General features: G+C 65.5%; 2 protein-coding genes across 2 annotated transcripts; one reads left to right on the forward strand and one right to left on the reverse strand.

Moving 5' to 3' along the window:
- Positions 1-1555: 1555 nt before the first annotated feature.
- Positions 1556-2653, forward strand: LOC118625081 (G-protein coupled receptor 35-like). The gene has a single exon (XM_036253377.1). It carries the CDS (start codon positions 1556-1558, stop codon positions 2651-2653), a length of 1098 nt encoding a protein of 365 aa, XP_036109270.1.
- Positions 2654-11720: 9067 nt separating this feature from the next.
- LOC118625082 (aquaporin-12-like) lies at positions 11721-15065 on the reverse strand. The gene is made up of 3 exons (XM_036253379.1): positions 14459-15065; positions 12810-12926; positions 11721-11926 (listed from the first exon to the last, which is right to left on the reverse strand). Exons 1-3 carry the CDS (start codon positions 15063-15065, stop codon positions 11721-11723), a joined length of 930 nt encoding a protein of 309 aa, XP_036109272.1.
- Positions 15066-17972: the final 2907 nt, after the last annotated feature.

Below are 17972 nucleotides of genomic sequence, written 5' to 3' on the forward strand. Positions count from 1 at the left end.
TGGCCCGCCCACAGCGCCCCACGCTCAACCCCGGCTCAGGTCTGTGCACAGGCTGTTCCTCGTGCCGCCCGGGCACCCGCTGGGCACCGCCAGCTGGGAGCCACCCACCTCGCGCAGTTCGCCGAGGGTGCTCCCGCTCCTGCCTGCTCTCCTCCGGCGGCCCCTGGCCTCTGCCCCTTTCCCCCTGCGGGCCAGGCCTCACTGTCACCTCGACCAGACCTCCAGGCACCTGCCCCAGCCCTGCGCTGACTCAGTGCTGGGCCCTGGGCTGCCACGCGGGGGTGCTGAGGGCCAGGCGCCGCCCGCTCAGCGGGATACTCGGGTCCGGGCCGGAGACCCCTGGCATGGAGGTTGGCAAGCAGTTTTCCTGAGCCGTCTCCTCAGCCCCACCTGGACGGGCAGAGGGGCGGCGGTCGTGACCCTGGGGCGCCCTGAGCTGACACCCTGGGCCGGCCGTTGGATGTGCGGCCTCTGACGGGCTTCCAGAGGGGCCCGGGGCCGTGGCCAGCATGCAGTGTGCACCCCTGTTGTGAAGGGGATCCCCAGGCAGCAGTCGGGGCGCCACCGCTCCTTCCCGTGGTAACAGTGCAGCCGCGGCCGCCCCTCCCCAGGCTCAGGCCCGAGGCCGCGAAGGGGGCGCTGGCCAGGGGACTCTGGGCCCTCCTGCCTGGGCTGAGCCTGCCAGCCCTAAGCCACAGGGCCTCCCTGTGTGGGGCCCTCGCCCGTGCCAATCACCGGAGCCGGGGGGAGGGGCGCTGCCCCGGGAAAGCAGGGCCTGGCCAGGAAGGAAGGGTGCAGGGTGCCACACCGCAGCAGGGACCAGGAGGGGCTCTGGGAGAGCCGCCGCCCGCCTCAGGCCTCAGCGGCCTGGCCCCACCCCTGGGGGAGGGTGAGGGAGTGACCACAGCCCGGGCCCAGCAGCCTGGCGGTGTGCAGAGTGGCTCCGACCCCAATCCTCGAGGCCCTGGCGGTCCCAGATTGGTGAGTCCCCCCAAGTCACGCCCTCAGCCTGCTGGCTGCCACAGGGGCCCCCAGGCGCGGGGTGTCACTGGCCCTGGGGTGTCACTGGCCCTCGCGCGGCCTTGTCAGTCCCAGGCTGGGCCCTCAGTGCCGGAGGAAGGACCTGGGCCAGCGCTGCCTCCCCGAGTCTGGGCCCACGGCTGGGGCCATGGCAGAATGGGCTTGGACAGGCCCACGTGGCCCGGGCTGCCCAGAGGCCCAGGTCAGCAAAGTCCTAGGTGGAGCTGAAGCCTCCGGTAAGAGGCCCAGAGAGCAGCCCCCACAGAGCCCTCTGCCTGGCAGGATGCCAGGGGGTGGGGCGGGGCCGGCGGCTGCTCACAACTGGAGGGGCCTTGGTGGAGCCCCTGGGGCTAGGAGAGGGGGTACCCTGGTCCAGGTTGTGTGGGAGCCCTGGGACTGGCACCGGAAGTGGGCGAGGGAGGGAAAGCTGGAGGGGCAGGGAGGGGAGGGGAGCGCGAGGTTGCAGCATCTCCCTTCCTCCCAGGAGAAGCTGGGCCTGGCTGAAGCCCGCCCCCCGCCCCGCAGGCTGCCGGCCATGCTGTCTGTGGCCACCGGCCCTGGGAACAGCTCCAACAGCTGCAGCACAGACAGGAGCGTCCTGTCTCAGGCCGCGACCAGCATCTCCATCTGCCTCATCCTGGGGCTGGGCCTGCTGCTCAACGGGCTGGCGCTCTGGGTGTTCTGCTGCCGCCTGCGCCGGTGGACGGAGACCCGCGTGTACATGGTCAACCTGGTGGCAGCCGACAGCCTGCTGCTGCTGAGCCTGCCGGGGGTGCTCCACACGCTGCGCCAGGCGGCGGCCCCGGAGGGTGCCCTGTGCAGGGTCCTGCAGAGCTGCTACTACGCGAGCACCTACATGAGCATGTGGCTCCTCGCGGCCATCGCGGCCGACCGCTACCTGGCCCTGCACTTCCCGCTGCGGGCCCGGGGCTGGCGCGGCCCCCGCCAGGCTGCCCTCACCTGCGCGGCCCTCTGGCTGCTGGTCGGGGGGGCGGTGGCCCTGCCCGCGGCCTGGCTGCGCCCGGGGGAGAGCTTCTGCTTCGGCCGGGGCCGCACCCGGGGCCCCAGGGCCCTGGTCTTCTCGCTGCTCCTCTTCTTCCTGCCGCTGCTGGTGCTGAGCGTCTGCTCCGGCCAGGTGCTCCGGCGCCTCCTCCGCGAGTGGGCTCGGGCCCAGCCCCCGGCCGCCGGCCGCATCCTCAAGGCCCTCTGCGTGGTGACCGCCAACCTGGCCACCTTCGTGCTCTGCTTCCTGCCGCTGCACGTGGCCTTGCTGGCCAAGCTGGTGGCCCAGTGGACGGGGGCGGCCTGTCCCGCCGTCCAGAGGGCAGCCGCCGCCGTGCAGGTGGCCTCCCGCATCGCCAACGCCAACTGCTGCCTGGACGCCATCTGCTACTATTTCGTGGCCACCGAGTTCCAGGAGGAGGTGGGCGCTGTGCTCACCAGGCCCTGGGCTTCCCGGGGAAGGGTGCCGCGGGCTCCTGCGTGTGTGCACCTCAGCCCGGGCATCCAGGAGAGCAGCACAGGGGGCGGCCCCCACGCGGCCCCCAGCCCCCGGCGTCCCCGGCCCTCCCGCCGCCCCTGGCTTCCTGCCACCACGGAGTCCGCAAGAGTCAGCCTCCCTGACACGGTGTGACCGGTGCCTTTTCAGGATCAGGGGTCGGGGTCAGAGATGCTCCCTCTGCAGGAAGAACTTAACCAGAAAGTTCAAGGGCTGCCACCCACAGACCTTCCCCTCAAAGCCCAGCCTCTCGGGGGCTGAGTCCGTGGTCCAGCTCTCCAGCTCCTCGGTGCAGGACGACCCCCACCCCCCACCCTCCGAGCACCAGATGTCCTGGGGAGGGTGTGACGGAGAAGCAAGGCGTCATTTCTCTGTCACCCCAAGATCTCGATAAGACACCAAAGTTCACTGAAGTTCAGGCCCGTCCGCGAGCCTTTGACAGCACAGTAATGTAACCCGGATAGGTCCCCGGGCTGCAGGGCCCCATCTGTCTCCCCACAGAGTCACGTTTAAAGAGACGCAGCCACCAAATGAGTTTAAAAAATTTTTTTAAAAAAGGTTTACGCCCTGGCCAGTTTGCCTCAGTGATTAGAGCGTCGGCCTGCGGTCCAGAGAGACCCGGGTTCGGTTCCCGCTAAGGAACGTACCTCGGCTGCAGTTTGTCCCCGGCCCTGGTTGGTGGTGTGGGTGGCAGCCACTCGATGTGTCCCTTTCACGTTGATGCTTTTCTCTCTCTCTCTCTCCCTCCCACTCTACCTGAACAAAAAATGGAAAAATGTCCTCGGGTGAGGATTAAAATAAATAAAGTTTTAACTCGGATTCTTGAAGAGCGTCGGAGAGATCTCCTTCCTTACCTCTGGGGTAAGGCCCCTTTCCCCCCACTTCAGCTCCCAGCCCCACCCGCCCTGTCCCCTCTGCACAGCCCCTCTCTGTCCCCCCCTGCAGGCTTGGGCAGGGTGTGACCCCCAGGCCTGATGCTGCGAGGAAGCCCTGGGGACCCTGCCTGTCCCCACGACCTGGTGGATCTCAGGGTGTGTCCACCCCACCTGGGCCACAACTGAATTACGGGCTCAGCACCAAAACCTCCTCTGAGAAGCCCCGAGACCCCAACCTGGGGCTGGGGAGGCAGAGGTGGGTGCTCCTGACAGCCTTAGGTGACAGGAGGGATGATGGGACCCAGACCCCCCCTTCCTCATGCTCCATCTCTCTCCCTTGTCCTGACCCCCTGCCTCACCCACCCCTGGGACCTGCCCACAGAATCCACACGGGCCGGCCCTGCAGGCGGTCGGAGGCCCTGCTCAGCCTCCCCAGCGACACAGGAAGGTTTGTTCGGGCAGGATGAGGGCAGGGCCCTCAGGTAGGGGAAGGCCCCGCCAAGGCTGCCTTTCTGCAGAACCACCAGCCTGGAGCTCAGCAAAGCCACAGGGCCCCGGATCCGCGCGGGGGCGGTGGCCTGGCGGTCAGAGCCGCTGTGTGCAGGGAGCTCACCTGGGGGCCTGGTGCACTGACCTCGGCCAGCAGCTCCTCTGCCCACCCCCACGGCATCAGCCTCTCGGACGCTGACATGACATCACCGCCCTGGCCACTGCTGCGGTCGAGACGCCATCCCGCCCTTGGCCCAAGTGTGGGGCTTCCCGGGGTGCCCACAGCGTGGGCTCGGCCCCGTCCCTCTGTCCTCCTGGGGCCGCCAGAGTGGCGCTGTTGGATGAGAGGTGAGGGGCCAGCCCTGCGTCTCCCCGCTCCCCACACACAGACGCCATGGGGGGTGCAGGCCCCTCACCTGGCCCTGGAGGGGGCACCCCCGTGTCACTGCTGCCAGCGACCAGACCCTCCACCTCTCCCCGTCCACCTGTGCTCAGGGTGGTGGAGAAGGTGGCCCTGGCGCCCGGAGGCAGCCCCCCACCCCCCGGGAGGTGTCCTCCGCAGAAGCCAGGCCTGGCTCCAGGAAGCTGTGGGGGCTACTCAGGGACAGCCCCCCCGCAAAGGCCCAGGCTGCTGGCAAACCGGTGAGGGGAGCGTGGGCTCAGCCCCGTCTCCCCGCCTGGAGGTCATGCTGGGTCACAGCGGCTCCCCTGAGGGCAGCCAGACCGGATCCCTGCAGGGAGGAGGCCCGTCCTGGGCTGGGCACTGGTTCCCTGGACCAAAGGCTCGGGTCGCTGTCCTCAGTGCTGCCCGTCTTGTTCCCAGGCCTGCGTCCAGCACCCGGCAGAGAAGGGCTGGACAGACCTGGCCAGGGGCGCCAGCTGCCGCACCCCCTGGGCTCCAGACTCCGTTCCTTGGCCGAGAGGGTCTGGAAGGGTCGAAACGTGGCACATCTCCCTCCAATGTTGTGCACTCTGTGGGGCTGGGGTTCACTGACCCAACCCTTTTTCTCACCAAAGAGGACTTTGGGTCACAAAAGAGTGGGGGTGTCCGGTGCTGGGGCAAGGGGGCAGGGAGGCCCACACACACCTGCCTCCCCCACGCAGCTGTGTCCGGCTGTGATTCAAGTGTTAGGTCACTTATGAAGGGAATAGGAACTTGAATTGTGACCGAAATCAACTTCATAGAAGTAGCACGTTCAACAGAAACGCAGCCAACGCGCAGGCGGGCGGCGGGGCGCGCCCACCGAGAGGCGCACGCCAGCGGCAGCCCAGCGTCCCTCCAATTCCACTAATGGCAGAACAAGGGTCTGGGGTGAACTTCCGCCCTCGACTCCCAGTTCCGGGACGGTCTCCGTCCACTCCTGCTGATGAAACACGACAGGCTGGTGGCTTAGAAACAAGTGTTTATTTTGCACAACACGGAGGCGGGACGCAGGGCATGGGGCGCCGGTGCGGGAGGGACAGCGTGGCCGGGTTCTGTGGGGGCTGCTCCCGGCTCGTAGCTGCCTTCTCCCGGGACCTGGCCTGGTGGGAGCGGTCAGGGACTCAGTTGTCCCTTTATCAGGGCACTAATCGCGCTCATGAGAACTCGGTCCCCGGCGGCTCCACCCTCCGCCTGAGCACTGCGGCCTCTGTGGGGACCCCAGAGCGCGGGGGGGCAGACCCTGAGTCTGCTCACACAGTAGCCCTGCAGGGGTCCAGGTCAGGACCAGCCCAGCTCCCTGAGAGCGAATTCAGGTGACTCGCTCACAGGCTGTTTCCTCTCAGCCCGTCTGCGTCCTGGGACCTCCAGGAGGTCAGTCTCCCGTGGGTGGGGCTCCAGACAGACTCCGGCAGACACCCCGCACACGTCCAAGCGTTTAAAACTGACACCCACGCCCAGAGAGTCTGCAGGTCACAGGGAGCCCGGAGGCCGAGAGGCCGTGGCACCCTTTGCTGGGACTCCTGGGGCGACTCCTGGGCCAGGGGTGATGGGCACCGAGGGGGGCACTTCATCAAGCACCCCTCTTCCGTCGCAGCATTTGTAGGGCGCCCTCCAGCAGCAGAGGACACAGTGTGACAGGCAGTCAGACAGACAGGAGCAGAGCAAGGACGATGGGCTGGGAGAGAAGGTCACTGGGGCCGGCAGCCCAGGTGCCCAGCCAGGGGCAACGCTGGGAAAACAAAGGTCTCGGCCTCAAGCCGACCCTTCCTCCCCAAGCACAGCTCTGCTCAGGGGTCCAGACCCCTGACCTTTCCTCCCTGAAGATGACACCTAGGCCCAGAAAGGCAGCGAAACCAGACAGGCAGCCCCAGGGCTGACCTCAGGACCGGCCTCCTTGACTGTGACCCCCCGGCTCCCACCCGTGGAGACCGCGACCCCGAAGGCGCACACCTTCCCCTTGCCTCCCCTCCCCCACAGGCAGGCCTGAAGGGACCCGGGAGACTCGCAACCAGGGGAGCAATGGGCAGCGGCAGGCTTACCCCCTGAATCGGTCCCCAAGGTCCCCTTTCCTCTGAATCCCCAGCGAGCCAAACCAGCCCTGCCTAGGTCTCCTGTTGCTTCTTCTCAGCCCTACCTTGGTTCACCGCCCCAACTTTAACAAATGTCCCATCGGAGCGCTTTAGCTGCGGCCAATAGACGCTGGCTGGCTTTGCTGTGCGTGGTGCCCGGACGGAAATCTTCCTTCAAGACTAGAAGCGACGCCTCGTCTCGCGGGGAACAGAGGCCCACCCTGCCTGCCACCCTGCCTCTGAGGGACCCTGAGAAACTGGACTCGCCTGGAGGCCGCTGGCCCGAGCACCGCAGGCCTGGTCCCTCCGTCTGTGACCGCGGTCAGTCCAAGAGGCCTCTTCTGGCCCCAAATACTTGCTGATTCTCAGAGAGTCTTGCGGTGCAGCCTCTGGAGATGAGGAAGTGGGATCAATGTCCCCTGCGCGACCTAGAGTGGCAAGGGCTTTGCTAAAACATCCCCTTTGTCCAGTCTGCAGCCCAAATTCCTGAGGAAGGCAGCGTCAGCAGCCCAGCGGCGTTGGGTCCGAGATGAGCCGGGCGGGGTGGGGCCACGGCCCAGGAAAACGCTGGGCCTCCAGCAGCCTCTCAGTAGCAGCGGCGGAGGCCTCGCTGTGGGATCGGGGCCGTGGGGAGTGAGTTGGGGCGTTTGCTCTGGTGGGGAGATGGTGGGGTGAAGCCACCCGCCTGCAAATGGACCAGACTTGGCCGGGCACTCGGGCCGATGGAGGTCACACTTTCCCTGTCTCATCACAGGCACAGGGGTGTCTACTCCAAGGCTGGCTTTCTGTGAGGCTGCTTGGAGCCACGGGGACCCCGACAGCAGGGACCCCGACAGCTGGGACCCCGACGGAGGTGCGGAGGCACGGAGTGCTCCTTCCGGCCACAGGCGGGGAGCAGACGGGGACACACGATCCTGAGGCCGCCGGCCCTCGGGCGCAGCACAGGCAGTTCTTAGGGACCAGGTACCCCGCTCCTGAGCAGCGGGCAGCGGGCGTCTGTGAAGAGCCGGAGCCCAGGTGTCCGGTCCCCTCAGCTGTCAGCACCGGCACGGGGCCTGGGAGCAGCCGGCGGCGGCAGAAAGCAGAACAACCCACAGGAAGTGGCAGCTGACCCTCTGCTGGGCACCGGGCTAAGCTGCCCTCTCGTGGGCTGGGCCCTGGGCAGCAGCAATGACCACGGGCCAGCACCAGCTCTTTGTTTTAAACTTGAGTGTATTGGGGTAACACTGGCTAATAACATTTTATTCATTGCAGGTGTTCGGGAAGCCCGGCCTCGTGCCCTCTAGCGGGCGCCCCCACCTGAGCTCTAGTCTCCTTCTGTCACCCTCATTCGACCCCTGACCCTCGCTTTGCTGTAGTGCAGGGTCCCCCTCAGAACTAAGAGGAGGCTGAGCTCCCTGTTTGTCCAAACACTGGGCCGGGGGTTTCAGGACGACTGTGGGCGGCAGGGCGGGGCACAGGCGTGACGTTCAGGCCTGTTCTGTCCCATGAGGCTGCTCCAGAACCTAGGGCACAGCGCCCCCGGATCTCGCTGTCCCGCGAGCGGGTCTGTGGACTGCGCTACAAGTGGTCGGTTCATTTAGGGAAGTTTGAGTGCGACGGGGACCCAGGGAAGGAAGCCCACCTTGTGAAGTGTTCAAAGGAACAGCGGTTACGTGCTTGTCCGCGGGTCGCAGGACAGTCAGAGCAGGGTCAGTGACGGGAAAGGGGGCTCCCGGCCTGTCCTCTGCGGGCCGACAGGTGGACCCCACAGACAGTAGTGACTGCGCTGGGGAGGAGCCGATGGATGAGCCTTGGCAGCTCCCGTCCTCGCGGGGACAGCCAAGCAGGGAGGGCGTCCGGACCCGAGTGTCTGACAGCACGAGGCTTTGAGCAGCGGGGTCTCGTGATCTCCTGCTCGTCTTTGAAAAGGCTGGTCCGCCCACAGGGGCAGAGGAGCTGCGGGGTGAAACCGGGGAGGGCGTGGGGTCAGAGGGCGCCCTCTGCTGCCCACTCTAGCCGCAAGGCCTGGCTGCACCCTCAGGGGTGGGGAGGGTCCCCGAGACCCCACGCTTCCAGGCCCTGAGTGCCCAAAGACCTCGTCCACATCCTGCGCTTCGGGCATCGTGGCCGCTCTGGGAGGTGGGGGGCTTCGCCAGCGCCCCCTGGACGCCGCCACGGCAGCTCTTCTCCCAGGAGGGCCCGCCGGCAGGGACGCTCCTGCTGGGCAGAAGCCAGCGGTGAGTCCAGAAGCCCAGGACAAGAGACCGAGCCTGACGACAAACCACCGTCACAGCAGGAGGCACCTGAGTCCTGACCGGCCGGCGCAGCTCGGGCCCAGGAGTGAAGGGGCCACCCTGGGCTCAGGAGCAAGTGTCTAGTCTCTCGGGGGGTGGAGGCCACAGGCAGAGTCCAGCATCACACCCTGTCACAGGCGGGACACTCAGAGCGACCCCCGAGCTCAGCCAACGGGCTGCCACTGACCACCTCAGTGACCCACGTGGACGGTTACGGGGCAGTGCCGTGGCCTGTGCCGTGGCCTGTGCCCAGAGCTTCCTCAGCCCTGGCGGGCACTCACACCTCAGGTTCCCGTGGGTGGGCCTGTGCTGCCCTGTTCCCAGCGGCTACCCTCACAGGATTACTCAGGGTCGTGGGAAGGGGACCGCCGTCCTCCCGGTGGTGTGCTGGCGCGTCCTGTCGGTGCCCCGAGAAAGAAGGGCGCTGAGTGCCCATGCTTGGGCTCACATCTGTGGCAGCGGGGAGCCGGGGAGCCCAGGTCAGGCGCAGGCAGGCCCCCAGCCCGCAGGGTCTCAGGGCCCGCTGCCGAGTTCTCAACTGCCCACAGTTACAGTTCCAACTGTCCCTGGGGGTGAGGGGTGACAGTTTGCGTCAGAGGCTCTTTCTACCCGTGAGCAGGGGAGGGTAGTGGGGAGTCCTGGGCAGCTGTTGTCCCCTCCATAACTGGCCTGGGGCAGGCCTGGCTGAGGAGGGGCAGTTTGACCTGGGAACTCCATCCAGGGGCCCTTTCCGAGTGGAGGTGAGGGCTGTGTCCCAGCAGAGGGCCCAGGGGCTAGAGCCTGCCAGGGCCGGGCGACGCTGGGCCTGGGACCCTCAGCTGGGCACCGGACACTCACTTCACCTTGATCCGGGCTGCGTCCCGCCTCCTGGACGGGAGGCAGCGATTTGGCCACCAGGATTCCAGCTTCCAGCTGTGTCCAGGCCCGGCCCCCAGGCACACCTGCCACCCCCGGCCCCCTTCACCCGGCAGGAGAAGGGCCCTGGGCCACCCCCTGGGCAGCAGAGCCCGAATGTGCTGCAGGGCTCAGTGCAAATGAGAATGCGGCCCTTTCGCAGGAGGGAGGGGCCACGATGGCCCCACCCGGGAAACACCTGATGGCTGACCCACCCGAGCAGGGGTCAGGGTACCTGAGGAACAGCATAGACGTCCACGTGGCTTATGCAGAGGACACCGGGAGACACCGGCCTCATGAGAGCCCTCCATGAGCCGATCCGGCGGCCTTCCTGGCTCCCTTCCTGCAGCTCCGGTAATTAGGTCGCCAGATTGTAAGCTTTCACCACGTCATTTTCAGTAACGTCATTTTCAGTAACGTCATTTTCAGCAACATCGTTTTCAGTGGCCTCGCTGGGAGCCACACCGGCCACTCCCGGCAAACGCAAGATTACAAATCAGTTTGATCTTGTTTACCGCCGATAAAAGGCTCCTGTAATGGGACATGTCCCGTGAGCCTCTCTAAGGAATCATTCTGCGACGTAAGTTTTAGTGCATTTAGAGCTGCAGACTCTCACAGAGCCATTGACACGCACGTATCCAGTCCTCTGTACAAATCGGTCTTGTGCACGTTTAAATTAACTCGAGATGCAACCCCACGCGGTGCCGTTCCGATGTTCCCTCTGACACTTCTTGTGACTTGTAGCAGAAGAATCTGATGCGTGACGATCACTGGAAACACTTGTTTGGACAGTTTATCGCTGCACCTTCAGCTGTATGGGAAGCGTAATGTTTACGTTGTCTTCCGTGTTAGTAACGGCCTCGTGAAAGCCTTCTGAAAACCGTGTCCCTGTCCCTCGATGCAGTTCCTTCAGTGGAATGGACTTCGCTTTCCAGGGTTGAAATCTGCAACAGGGATTCTAACCCCTCAGATCATTCTCCCAGTTTGCTGACTGCTGTGCGATGCGTCTGTGTTTCTGGTGCCAGCGGACTGGTACAGTTTACCGCCGGAGGGGCAGCGGCTTCTGCCCCGGGAACAGCCGTGCAGGGACCCAAGGGACCTCGTCTGGGGGCAGACGCGCCTGCCGCCCCCGCCTTGGCCCGTGCTGCCCCTCAGGAGCCCCTCGTTCCTCCAGGAGTCACAACCTCCGCTCTGTGTGCGGCTGCTGCGGTGACCCACACAGACCCCCATCCCACCACCGCCCCTGTGCGCTCCCGGCTCTCGCTCTAGAAGCCTCTGCCCAGCCTGCCAGGTCCTCTGGGAGACACAGGGCTGGCCCTCAGGCCTGATGCAGGGTGTCCCCTGCTCACTCCTTCCCAGAAGGCCACTCTAGGGCGGGAGGAGGCCGGGGCTCAGACAGAGCACACACTGCAGGCTGGGGTGGGTGGGGGCCACAGCGAGTGGGGCGGGGGTTCTTCTTTCTCTCCTGGGCCTCTGCGTGGCATCCCAGGGAAAGGTCAGCCAGGACTCGCCTTGGTTCTCCCTCCTGTCTTTGGTGGGAAGATAGCGTGGGGCCTCAGGCTGGGTGGGGCTCCGGGAACCCCAGCTGTGGGGCCTTTGTCCTCTGGTCTCTGGGGAGGAAACGTGAGTCTCCTCCAGCCTGGGGGGGCCCGGGGTCTGCGCTGAAGGCCCTGTGATTGGCAGGGTTTGCCTGGCTTTGAGGGCCTGTGGGTCTGGTGGCGAATGGGGGGTTGGGGACCCTGTGTCTGGCCCACTCCCCTGCAGCCTCGGGCTCCAACCGCCATCCACACACCCCGGCAGGTTTCAGGGTGTCATAGGCACTCAGGCCCCCCTGGGCTGTGGGTGCTGGCGTATGTCCGGGGCAGCCAGGAGTCCTGCACAGAACTCTCTCCCTTTGGGTCTTCTCAGGACCAGGCTGCCCCCTGGACTCTGGCCTTCCCTCCGGGTCTTCCCTGTGGTTCTGATTCTATAAAGAAGAGGCGGGACAGGCCTTGTAGGAAGATGGGGTCTCAGACCAGCCCCCACCAGCAGAAGCTCTGCCAGGCGGGGAGACAGGCCGGTCTGAGGATGCTTTATTGACGAGTGCTTTCTAGGGGAAAAGTGGGGCTGGGTTTGCGCCCCCCTCCGCCAGGGGGGGTCCCAGGGCCCAGCCAGAGACCTGGCCCCTCATGGAGCTCACAGGGCACCTGGCAGCTGCTGTCCCACCCGCCTCCGCCCAGGTTCCTGGCCTCTGTTCCTCTCTGTGGGTATCTGGGTGTCTTCAGGTCCTGGGGCCAGCTTCCCTTTGGGGGTTCGGTACTTGTTTTTCTGACTGTACAGCAGTTTCCTCTGGAAAAGGCGGGGAAGGCGGCCGTGGAACAGCAGGACAGCCAGCACCATTCCTGGAGGAGACCAAGGCTCAGACCAGGGCTCTCGGGCCCTTGCAACCCGACAACATAGAGACTCACCCACCGGACCCTCCCTGGGACGGGGGACCCTGCAGACCTGAGCTGGGGTGGGGGTTGCAGACCCGGGTGGAGGCAGGCTGCAGACCTGGGCTGGGGTGGGGGTTGCAGACCTGGGCTGGGGTTGGGGGCAGGCTGAAGACCTGGGCTGGGAGACCCTTTCCTGGACCCTGATCTGGCTTTCCCAGCCATGTCCATCCTCCAGGACACCTGCCCCTTCGAGATGGGGACAAGCCACCAGGATCTGCTTAGTCTTGTGGACGATGCTTTGTGACCTGGCCCAGAGCCACTGGGGGAGCCCGTCCGGCCACCTTCTGACCAGGCTGCTTCCTGCCTCAGTGTGGGCCTGGGAAGAGCAGGGGCTGAGGGGCAGGGCAGGGCCAGTCCTGCTCCCCACCCAGGCTCTGCCCAGACGCCAGGACCAACACTCCCACCTGGCTGTCCAGGCCCTGGGAAGGCGGAGAGGAGGACACGTTCTCTTTAAATGTGGTGTGAACCCCGTGAGGGTTTAATCTGTGGTGTGTGGGCCCCCTGGTAGCTCTTGCCCAACCCCACAGAGGTCAGGCCCTGGCCGGACTGGTCTCCATGGATGCCCCCAGCAGCCGTAATCCTGGAGGATGGCCCCTGGGCCCACAGGGTGCCCACAGGGTGCTGCATGCACCCCCTTCAACCCTCGAGGTAGGTGCTACCACTCCTGCTGCAGAGGGACAGGCCGGGAGGTGAAGTGACTTGCCCAGGGCCTCCCAGCCCCCCAGCGGCCCCCCACTTCCCGCTCCTGATCACCAGGGGGCGCTGCCTCGGCGGCCCCACGGGCTCTCACCTGCCAGAGGGCCCAGCCAGTACACCTGGGCATACTCCAGGAAGGTGTTCCCCGGGCAGTGGAAGGTGACTGAGGCGGCCAGGGCGGGGTTGAAGAAGGCGGACGTGAAGGGCCCAGCTGAGGAGGAAGCACAGACAGGCCCTGACCTCTCTCCCCGGGGATGGACTCATGCCCCCTTCTCCAGCACGTCCCGCCTGAGGGAGCCTCTTTGAGGGAGAGACCGACATGGAGAGGTAGGGAGACCGAGACAGAAAGACAGGGAAACTGATAAAGACAGAACAAGAAACAGAGAGAGAGACAGACAGATCACAGAGAGGACGAAGCAGCCAGAGCCAGGCCGCCGTCCCTGAGCCCCAGGCCAGGCAGACCACCCTGTGAGCGGGCACCTCCCTGGACAGGTCCAGGCCTTGGGGACACGAGCCCGACGCGGGCAGGCGGAGGCCAGGCCCACGGACTCTGCGGGAAACACCCTGGGGCTCCTGTGCAGACAGCAGGTCCTGGGTGTCACCCCAGGGTGGGGTCCAGGCAGTCTGCCCACAGCGCCCTGCCCCTGGCAAGCTGCTCAGGTGTGCCTCGACCTCCCCACCTGTGTGCGGCTCCAGCGGCAGCTTCCGGGCCCTTGACAGCCTGGGTCTCCCAGTGTGCTGGGTGCTGGGCAGGGTCAGCGCCATGGGCAGGGAGCCCCCGGTGCCAGATCTGCCCTCACTGAGCCCCCTGAATGGGACCTGGGAGAGCTCGGCCTCGGCCCCTTCCGGCTGTGTCCCGAGCCTGGAGCCCCCGGCCGCCGGCTGACTGCTCCGCGGCCATGGTCCCAGGGGCTTTCCCAGGGAGCCTGACAAGTGCGGGGCTCATGTCCACACCCCGCACAGGGCACCCCGGCCACCTGCCCTGAAGGCCCCGTCGTCCTACCCGACCCGTCCCCCGTGCCCGGGGCAGAGGGAGGGTGCAAGCCGGAAGGACCCTCCTAGGGGCCCTGGCCTGGCTCCTCCACGTCCTGGCCCAGCTCTGTCCCCAAACCAGGGGCAGCTGGAACGTGCGGTCAGTGGTCAATGGCTCTCTGCTTCTCCACAAAGGTGGGAAAGGTGCCCCTGTCACTTTGGGGCACGCCCAGTAGGGGACTCAGGACAGGTGACCTCCATCTGAAGGCCGAATGCAGAGTGGGGTGCTGGCGTGGCCACGGCTGGAGGCTCGGGGCAGCTCCCACAGGGGCTGAGGGACCCCATGGGAATTTGGTCAGGAGGCTTGCTGGGGTCGAGGAGTGACCCCAGAGAGGGGGTGGGGCACCTGCTGCCACTTCAGGAGGGTGGGGGGACAGGGAGGAAGAAGGGCACCCCGGGGAGTGGGGATGGGCAGGGGCTTGCTGGCCAGAGCCCGGGCGGGGCCCTGGGGACTGCGCCACCACCCACCTGCCCCAGGTGTGAGCTCCGAGTTGGAATGGCCCAGCCAGGAAGGATGGCCCTGACAGGGGCGGGGTCCCACCACCGCACGGTCCAGCCCGGCTGGCCATCGCACCACCAGCTTCTTGGGCAATGGCCCCGGTGTCCGTGCCCCTCGGCCGGCAGCCCCGCTCCCGGTGCCCACGGTGCCGGCGGCTTAGCGGCCACCAAGGCAGAGGTTCCGATGGGACCCAGCGGAGACACCGGGCTCACCTGCGTAGGCCATGCCGGTGACCAGGAGGGCCACAGCCAGCACCCGGCAGACGGGAAGGCTGCGCCGCAGGCGGAGGAGGGTCAGGTGGAAGAGGAAGGCGCAGGCGCCCTCCACCAGCGTGCCGTGGGCCACGGTGGTGCGCAGGGCCGAGCTGCAGTGCTCCACCATGAGGTTCTGCAGGACGTGCAGGTCGCTCAGCTCCCAGGCCCAGTAGAGCCGGGTCAGGCCGCGGGCCGCCTGCATGCCCAGCCCCTGGGCCGCCAGCTTCAGCAGGGTGCTGGGCAGGGAGGCCTCGGCCAGGAGCAGCTCCTGCAGGGACCAGGTGGGGTTGGCCGAGGCGCCGTCGAAGGTGGCCCCGTGCACCAGGAAGATCAGGAACAGCAGGGTCAGCAGCAGGTCGGGCCCGAAGCCCCCGGCCCAGGGGCCCAACTCCGCCAGCACCCGCAGCTCCAGGCAGCAGGCCCCCAGCTGGGCCGCGCCCGCCGCCTCCAGGGCGAAGCTGACGCAGGCGCCCGCGGGGAGCAGGGCCCTGGACGCCCTCCTGGCCGCCTGGCAGAGGGCGATGGTGGCCAAGAAGAACGAGAGGGACACGTTCAGACCGGCCATCGGCCCGGGGGCTCCGCCGGGAGCCAGACTGAGCAGGGAACCTGAGCTGACGTGTCAGGGACGGACCCATCCCGGGCCCCACGGGCAGGGGAGCCCCGGAAGCTCGCACCTGGGCAGGTGCCCCTGGGAACGCCACACCTGTGCGCACACCTCCATCCTGAGCACAGCCAGGAACGCCCACAGCGGACCTGCCGCAGCCAGGCCTCTTCCCCGGGGCAGGACACACCGGTCGCTCACCCCACTTGGTAGGCCTGCGTGCAGACAGGCCACGGTCCTCAGTCTCCACGACTCGTCCCGGCTCCTGGCTCCGCAGCCGGTCAGCTCCCTGCGCCTGGGCTGCGTCCCCACGGGGCAAGGGTCCCTGGCTCTCCTGTGCTCTGCGTCATGGCCACCAGTTCCCTCCGCGAAGGCAGCCATCTGTGGGGCCGGGTCTTCCCCACAGGGAAGCCATGGGGGCCCCGCTGAGGCAACTCTGGGCGCCCCAAGAAGCTGAGCCGGCACAAAGGCCCAGCTCACCGAATTCAGTAAGTGTCCCGCCTGGAAACATCGGCAAATAAACTGCTTTTCTAAGAAAGCAAAGCCGCGGCTGGGTCTTCATCCAGACCCCAGGATGTGATGACCTTGGAGGAGAAGCCCGCACCCTTGGCAAGTGGGGATCACCTGTGAACGCCCCCACCCTGTGTGTGGGATGGGCCCCTCCCTGAGGGCATGTGGCCGGGCATGGTGCTCCAGCCCAGAGGGACCAGGGAGCCGGGGTCACTGCCTTTCCCAGCTGAGCACGGGGCTGCGCCCCAGTCCCCGTGGACCCCGGCAGTCCTGTGCCCGCGCGAGGCCCCAGCTTGGGGATGGCCTCCCGGGCATTGAGGCAGCTTGCGTTCACCCCACCAGATCCCGTTTCCGGGCACAGAGGGCGCCGTGTCCTGCCCACGATCCCCCCCCCCCGCCCTCTATGTTTCCAGTTCGACATCTGCGCCTGCCGGACGCCCCTTCAGAAGGGGGACTGCGACCCAGGAGGGGGACCTGCTGCGCGGAAGACGAGGAGCTGCCTTTCTTTGCTCGTGCTCCCAGCAGCGTTTTGGGGTCCCCGGCTTTCCCAGAGAGGGTGAGGCTACCCCAACAGGAACTCCACCTTGGCAGCCCCGTAGGAAACCCACCCGCCGCCCCTGCCAGACCACACCCTGGGCGGTGGACACACCGGGCCCGCCCCCTCAGGAGAGGGGGGACATTCTGGAAGCCGCAGGGCCTGGAGACTGGACCCAGGCCAGCCCAGGTTCCCTCAGGGACCGCGTGGAGCGGGAGTCCGTGCGGGGCCTCCCGTTCCGTCCCCACATTCCCCCGCCGGGCCCTGGCCCGTGGGCTCCACGTGTCCACAGCAGAACACACGGGAGGGCTGCCAGACCGCGGCCCTGAGCAGCCAGCTCCCCCCGGGGCCCAGCTAGTCACGCCAGCGATGTCCATTCGGCTTTTATCTTCAAGCACTGCTTGATTTTTAGATAAAACTCAAAGCGAAGCTCGTTAGCCTTCCGAGAAGCATCCACCCCCGTGACAGACGCATGAAGCAGGTCATTACCAAGAAAGGGGACATTCTCGTCCCCCGGGGCCTCTCGCCCTCCTCCCTGGTGCCGCCCCCCGTTCTCGGGGTCTGTCTGGGGGGCACTGACCAGGGCTTTGTCCCTTTTCATCTCTGAACGGAATCCCATTTAAGGAAGAGCCGCAGTTTGCGCGTCCATTTCTCAGAAGGTGAACATTTAGGGTTTGTGCCCAGTACAGATAGAGCTGCTCTAAGCACTTCTGTAGGAGTCTCTGTAACAAGTGTTCCTCTTTCTGGTGAACTCCAGGTCACGGGGCAGGTGGGTGCGTGAACTAACAGTCTGTCAGCCTGGCCCCGGCCTGTGTCAGCCTCGCAGCGGGACGTGTCCCAGGTACGGCTTTGAGGCCCTCGGTGCTGATTCACACACATTCTCTGTCCTGCCCAGAGTCACTGCCCCTTGCGTGGGAACGAGAGAGGGGCTAGACACGGCCTTGAGCTCACTGGTCGCTCAAATACTACTCGCTCACTTTCTTAGTAAGTGTGTATCTTTTTAGTGTTGCGTTACAATGTGTCTCTCTCTATTCTTACGCATTCTGGATACAAGTCCTCTGTCCTAGCATTCTTTTGAAAATATTTTCTTCCAGTTCCTGGTCATTTTCTTTTTTTTTTTAAATCCTTACCCGAGGATATTTTTCTATTTATCTTCAGATAGAGGGGGAGGGAGAGAGAGAGAACGAGAGAGAGTGAGAGAGAAACATTGATGTGAGAGAGAGGCATCAACTGGTTGCCACCCACATGACCCCAACCGTGGAGGGGACCAACCACAACTGGGGTACATGCCCTTAGTGGGAACCGAACCTGAGAATCTCTGGCCCGCAGGCCGCTGCTCTAACTACTGAGCCAAACCAGCCAGGGCCGTGTTTTACATTTAGGTCTAAGATCTATTGTGACTTGACTTCTCAGCTTTTGTGAGAAGTGTAAGAGCTGTAACCAGATTCTTTTTTCCTTTTCTCTTTTGCACGTAGGCTTCCCACGGCTCCGGGTGCACTATGAGAAGGACGGCCACTCTCCACGGAGCTGACTTGGCTCCTTTGTCAAGACGGGTCGACAGTGTGTGGGCTCCCTCTCCTGTCCCGTTGCTCTGTGGCCTGTTCTTCAGCCGAGGCCACACTGTCCTGAGTTTCAAAAGCTTGTGTCAGACGAAGTTGGGTGAGGCCCACTTGTTCTTCTCCATCAATGTCGTGTTGGCTGTGCTGGGTCTGTTTTCTTTCCCTGTAAGCTTTGGACTCAGTGTGTTAATCCCTGATTGGTTTGCCAGGATTCTGATGGGAATTGCATTGAATCTATAGATCCGACGGGAAGAGCTCACGTCTCAA

This window comes from Molossus molossus, unplaced genomic scaffold (assembly GCF_014108415.1).
Source record: "Molossus molossus isolate mMolMol1 unplaced genomic scaffold, mMolMol1.p scaffold_m16_p_11, whole genome shotgun sequence".
NCBI lineage: Eukaryota > Metazoa > Chordata > Mammalia > Chiroptera > Molossidae > Molossus > Molossus molossus.